The sequence below is a fragment of the Borostomias antarcticus genome (assembly GCF_949987555.1).
Source record: "Borostomias antarcticus genome assembly, chromosome: 17".
NCBI classification, from domain to species: domain Eukaryota; kingdom Metazoa; phylum Chordata; class Actinopteri; order Stomiiformes; family Stomiidae; genus Borostomias; species Borostomias antarcticus.
This window is the reverse complement of record NC_140250.1, coordinates 18,451,537-18,458,039: the sequence shown is the minus strand read 5'-3', so window position 1 is coordinate 18,458,039 and position 6,503 is coordinate 18,451,537. Positions and strand designations below refer to the sequence as shown.

At 49.3% G+C, this 6,503-nt stretch overlaps 1 protein-coding gene across 1 annotated transcript in view; it reads left to right on the top strand.

The window, feature by feature from the left end:
- Positions 1 to 604: 604 nt before the first annotated feature.
- Positions 605 to 6,503, top strand: part of dgkg (diacylglycerol kinase, gamma) — a gene marked incomplete at both ends in the record, with an annotated part of 96,729 nt that continues 90,830 nt past the window's right edge. The window contains one exon of the mRNA XM_084451487.1: positions 605 to 671. Coding sequence (XP_084307613.1) covers positions 605 to 671 — 67 coding nt within the window. The remainder of the gene's footprint in view (positions 672 to 6,503) is intronic.

The window sequence follows — 6,503 nt, the reverse complement described above, 5'->3', positions numbered from 1 at the left end:
CTCCATCTCTCTATCCTTCTCTCTCCCCTCTCTCTCTCTTGCCTCCCCGCTGGTCTCTCCTCCTACTCCACTCCTCTCTCTTCTTCCTGTCTCTCTAGGTCAGCGCAGGTCATCGTTACCTCACACCTCCTGAGGGGCCCTGTTGGGACGTACTACTGACCGGCAGAGAGGAGCGGCCTGTCACTCTGACATCACAAAGACCACAGCGGCTTCTGGAACTACATCTCCCAGAGTGCCTCATTTACTCCGCCCCAATACTTCCCGACTTCCATAAACGGCACATCCACCCTCAGGTCACTTCAGCTACCTCCCCCTCCGGCACCTTCCATCGTCCTGACCCCCCCCCCCCCCCCCTCCTGCCACATCCGAGTCCTTCATCACTTGCCTCCCATCAGCCCTCCTCTACTCCCCCCCCCCCCTCCACATCCCCTCCACCTCCATCCTCCTCCGCACACCAGCACGGGGCAGGGATGACGGCCCGCTTCTTCAGCTACTACAGCCTACACCTGACCCAGGGATAACCAGGAGGCCACGCCCACCTCGACCGCGGACCCCCCCCCCCCACCCCCCCGCAGACACACATCCCCCCCGCGAGCCCGGCAGGATGGGTGACGGGAGCTGGGTGTGCCTGAGCCCGGCGGAGTTCTCCCAGCTGCAGAAGTACAGCGAATGTGAGTACCGCGCCTCCTTCCTGGCCACAGATCCACGAGGGGATTGGGGTAATGACCACAGGAAGGGGTATTATGCTGGGCCCTCCAGGGGCCAGGGTAGACAACGCGTTCCCCTTCACATTTTGTCCAAACACTTTTATTTTGTTTTAATAATCTAGAGGCTCAGGCGAAACAGCTGGGGTGGAAAAAGTATGTTTCCTCAATTCAAGCCAGTCCTCTGAGGAAATCGACGCCTGTTATTGTGTAATGGAAGTGTTTTCGTTGAGCAGCTGAGCCAACACCCAAATAAGAAGGTTTACGTCTCACTGAGGATTATGACTAAAACCACTCAACAACTCTGGCCTCTTCAACGTCTCCATATCTCTCTGCTTTATTCAGTGTAGGCTACCTGCGGTTTGATGTTGTTGTTTTTTTGCGAGTGCAGTGATTAAATGTAAATTGTCAAATGGCGAGCAATTTCCAGCCTGACAGGACTGGGGTTTCTGCGGCGGTGGTATCAGTGACCTCTCCAGCTCCGACGTTTCCCCGTCAGAAAACACAGCGTTCACGCGGCTCTTGTTAGACGACTGTAATTGAGGAGCATAACGTTCGCATTTCTCTCTCTCGGCCAGCGGTCGCGAGGAGAGGAGCGGCTTAATCGAGCGCGCGCGGCACAGCGGGCGACACGAACGGCTGTTTGACGTCATTCCTCCAGAGACTCGTCTGTAAAAGCAGAGACGTGACTTCACTCTGACTCTCACGCTGCGCCTCTAGACGTGAATGTCGGGCGGAACGCCATGTGACTCCCCCCCCCCTCTCTCTGATATGTCTCTCGTTCATCTATCTCTCCCGTTTATCCAGTGACCAGCTAAAAATACTCCCCCAAGTCCTTTTCTGTCTTTCTGTCCAGAAATGATGTTTTTGCAGCTGCTGTTTCTTGTGTGTCTGCGCAGTATAATGACAGCCCTCTAGAGAGACAGGTTGTAGCCTACTTTATTGTTCAACCGAGGTCATATCTGAACTCGTTGTTCACCCTTAGTGAACAGGCAGTTTACTGCTGGAGTCCCTGTTCACACCTGGCATTGACATTACATTACATTACAGCAAATAACATATTACCGAACGGGCCTACCGGGCCAATGCCCAGGGGCCTAAGACCTCAAGGGGCCCTTTCCATTTCTTTTTGCAGGGACATCGATAGAAATTTAGGGTGAGATTTCTTACAAAAACATTAAAAAAAAACATTAATATTTTGAACAGTTTATAGGGGCCCACGTCTTTTAAAAAAAGAGAGAAGCTTGTGTGTGGGCTACATATTTTCTATAGCTACTCTTTAATCTAATGGGTGGGAATGTATGCTACCTTTAGATAAATGAGTAGGTTATAAAACTAGTCTATAGAGGGCACTATTAAAGTTTGTGAACTTGAGACCGATCACACAGGTGCAGGTCACAAGGTCAATTGGTTCAATCTGTTTGATCTTGACAAAGAACCGAACGTGTAAAATGGAGCATATTAAGCGGAGCAGCAAAAGAAAAAGAGGCAGTCAGATGCTTTACAGCAGGTTCCTCGCATTTACAGTTTTTAAAAGAAAACAAACTGAGAACAACAGTGTTGTGGCGGAGGCTGTAGGGGGGTGGGGGGAGCTGGTAGGGAGGGGGAGGCTGTAGGGGGGTGGGGGGAGCTGGTAGGGAGGGGGAGGCTGTAGGGGGGTGGGGGGAGCTGGTAGGGAGGGGGAGGCTGTAGGGGGGTGGGGGGAGCTGGTAGGGAGGGAAGCGGCAGGAAAATAAGGAATAACGACCACAAAGCGTCCAGTAGGAGAGTCCGTTGTTATCAAGCTTCATGTCACTTCATGTCACTTCAAGAGCACCACAATAACAGACGATAGATATCCACTAGCAAAGTTTTGACTTGTGTTTCCGTAACCATAGTAACTCCCTCACTCCTGCCTGCGTGTGCATGTCACGCAGCTTTTCTGATTACATGCATTGGTGCATATAAACACCTCAGGGGCGAATTCACTAAAGGATTGCGCAGCTTTTCCTGACGCAAAGCCTGTGCAAATAAGTCAAAAATTATGTTTGCTATTCACAAAGCCCTCGCAAAGGGTGAAATACGGTGTTAACTGCGTTGCGTTCGTCATTGCGTTTCTCTGCGCCGGTGTTATTAGCTCATATTTAAATTAGGTAATATGGGCGGAGAATGTTCCCCTTTCTATGCAAATGAACATTATTGCAAAACCCGCCCAATTCACAAAGATCGGCGCAAATTGCCTCACGCAGTTAAAGTGAAATTAATACCGTTTTCAGAAACGTGGTGGTATTTAAGCGCAAGGGGTGTGTCGCGGCCAGCCTGTCCACTGATCATGTCAGCAGTGATTGTTGCGAGGCGAATTCGGCATCGCAATGCCAGGCATGTTGTTCGTGAGAGAATATTTAGAAGAAGGTCACTTTTTGATTTAACACTAGAACCACAGCGGTAGCTGTTTGGACACCAGAGCGCGCAGCTCTTCAGCCAACTGGAGGATGAAGTCGCGTCTGGGGAGGCTCAGTTGACTATGCGTCTCTCCACCCGTCCCCAGCGAGTCCAAGTTCCCCCAATGAATAATACTTATTTATAATAGCCTACATAGCACGAAACTGTGCGTATAATAGTCTATACGCGAAACTGCGCATTCCCTATAGATGTTCATTGAACTGCTGGTGGCCGATATAGGTATAAATAAATAAAAACATAGCCTACACAATATTTTTTTTATTTGAATGGTCTTGAAAATATTTTGCTTTTGTATCATAGGTGACGGCAGGTATCATCTTCAGCCATGGATGATGACTCCCGTGCGTAATCCTTCCAACGTTGGAGAGGCGGCGTACAACCGGGCTCACATCAGGACGCGCGGTGTGATTGAGTGCACATTTGGAATCCTGAAAAGCCGTTTAGATGCCTAGATCGTACCGGTGGGGCAATGTTATACACTCCCCCAAAAGTATGCCAGATCATCGTGCTGCAACTTGCATAACATAAAATGACAATTTTTCCTTTGTTCGTCTTTTCAAATAATTCCACCTCCGTTTGCAGTCTTCCGCGTTTACACACACAAATGGCACTGACTGATTGGGAAATTAAACCCCAAATATGATTTTTGGCTGTAGCCGTCATATTTTTGGTGGAAAGCTGTGAGGCATGCTTTTGAACCTCGTCCGTGAGGACTTCAAGTTCGCGGTCTGAGAATCGTATTTTTCTCTTTCTGTCTGCCATCGTCCAATGATATGCATACGAGTTGTTTGCGCTGCATGCGCAGTATTTATAGTCATTTCCTATATCAGCAGCAAATTGCACTCAGCCGCAAACACCGAATGGGCGTGTTTGCGCTGGGATATTATTAGCGCAATGTCTTTAGTGAATAGGTTTTTAAAACGGAGCACATAGCTGGCGCAACTGACGCGCAATATAATGGTGCAATTAGCGGGCGCAATTTGCTTTAGTGAATTCGCCCCTCAGTGTATCAGATCACCTCCCAGGTAAAGTTTCCCCGAAATCTTCAATCAGATTGAATTAAATCAGATTAAAGTATGCATGTAAACGCAGCTATTATGCGACTGACTACTCATTAGTACTCACAAGTGCATCTCCTTTCTAAACATGTGACTAAGAGCATAATCTAGTGCTAAAGTAGCAAAATATGAATAATAGGTGCTTAGGAGGGAGGATCCTGGTAGTACATCTTGAAGAGGTGAGTTTTGAGCCTGCGGCGAAAGATGCAGCGACTCTGCTGTCCTGACGTCAGTGGGCAGTTCGTTCCACCCCTGTGGGGCCAGGACAGAGAAGAGCCATGACCGTGTCGATCGACCGCAGGGGCCTCGGAGTGACGGGGCAGCCAATCACCCCAAGGTAGAGTAGCAGAGCGTAGTGGTCGGGAGGGGGTGTAGGGCTTGACCATGGCCTGGAGGTAGGAGGGAGCTGTTCCTTTCATTGCCCTTTAAGCTAGTACCAGAGTTGACATGTCATGGGTGATCTGATGACAAGTGGGCAGTTCTAAGTACATCAGGGCAGTTCACGCCTGGCTTTAGAATGTCTTGAGCAGCTGGATCTCACTTGTGGCTTGATCCCACTTGCCCGCTCTACATAATTTCATTGTGCAAAGATCAAATATGAAGTCTCCGAAGCAACTTCAGGCGAGGCACGGACGTCAACGCCGGGCTAATCGGCAAAGCCTAATCAGTCACACCCCGTAATGATGCAACCTACCAGCTGACTGTCAGCTGTCATAGCATTGGTCATTGTTCGCTCTTGCCATTACTGCTGATCGCCTGCTATCTGCGTGCTCGCCCCACCTCCTCCCCTGCTCCACCTGTGTTCTGTTGATGTAATCTCTGTTGTCATCGTGCTCTCTGTTCCGGGGGTATTGCTGCATTCTTCTGGTATTCCACTATGCGTCGGCTAGTGGAAGCCGGGGAACTTCACTTGCTTAGTCTCTGTGGCTCTCCGTGGTGAACGTGAGCCGAAACATCTCCGAAGGGCCATCCAGCGAGGCGTTAGGCTGTACTCCTTCGGAACTCCACGAAGCGCTGGCACGTGGAGGCCAGGGACCATAATGTACAGCAGTCCCCCTGTGGCTCTCTTTGACGGTCTTAGTGGGCTGAGTTACCTCCGAGCGACTTCCCGATCCCGGCCCACTCTGATTGTCATGGAGGCAGGGGGCTAAATCGGCACTCTGGGCCAAGCTGGCCCGGGGGGGGGGGGGGGGGGGGGGGCATCTACATTTTGCCTCCCCCTACAATCGCGCTTTCCACATGCTGTGGAAGGCAGGGGCCCCCCCAAACAGAGCACACTGCCAAAATGTCATATGCTGTATTTGCAGCATGCAAATAAATGGGTCAATTTTGACTAAAGCGATCTCGACTGAAGTGTTGTTATTTTTAACCAGTGGGAGGCAGCAATACAGTCCCTGTGCCTATTCTGCCGGGTATTAAATCAAAAGAAATCAAAAAGAAATCATAACCCAAACCAGGGAAACCGAGATGTGTGACCCCCTTGTATTGTTTATTTGTAATATATCTCTATGGACTTTTCTAAAATTTCAGACGTCATGGACATTTTTTTTTTTGCCTGTTGTTGTTGCCTGTTTTTTTCACACCTTAATAGGCTCTTTGCACAAGCTCCACTACTTCCTGAAATTCTACAGGCATCCTTGTTTCCTGTCCTATACTATTGGATGGAAGTGATTAATCAGGTGTGCGGCATACCTGTTCACACCTGATTAATCACTTCCATCCAATGGTATAGGACAGGAAATAAATATACCTGTAGAATTTCAGGAAATAGTGGAGCTTGTGCAAAGAGCCTATAGGCTGTTGGCTTGCGAATGAGTACTGTACGTGCTTCCGCTTGCACAGAGGACACAGTTGCGTACGTGCAGCTAAAAGAACGCGACCACATGCGGCCCAGACCACCTCCGAACGCTGTCTGAGCGATCGGATCTCGATGTGTCCGCAGTGCATCTTGGCTCCACCTGTGAGCAGATCACCCAAGACACATGTGAATGCCAGGTGTGAGCAGGGCCACAGTCATAAGAAAACTAATCTAAGAACTCCAGTCGTGGACAGAACACCATCTTCACTGGACGATCCCCCCTGCTGCCAGCTCCCTGGATAAATAAACAATGAAGGAACATAAAGGTGCTTTTATTCTTTGATTAATTTGGCAGTTTAAGTATAAAACACCGTTGAGTAAACACCTTAGTGTCAAAACCGCGCAGCTAGGATAAGCATGAGTGATGTATGGTTCAGGAGGTATGGAAAGTTCACATGAACACAAACATCTCTCTCTTCATCTGGAGGACGTACTTCCATA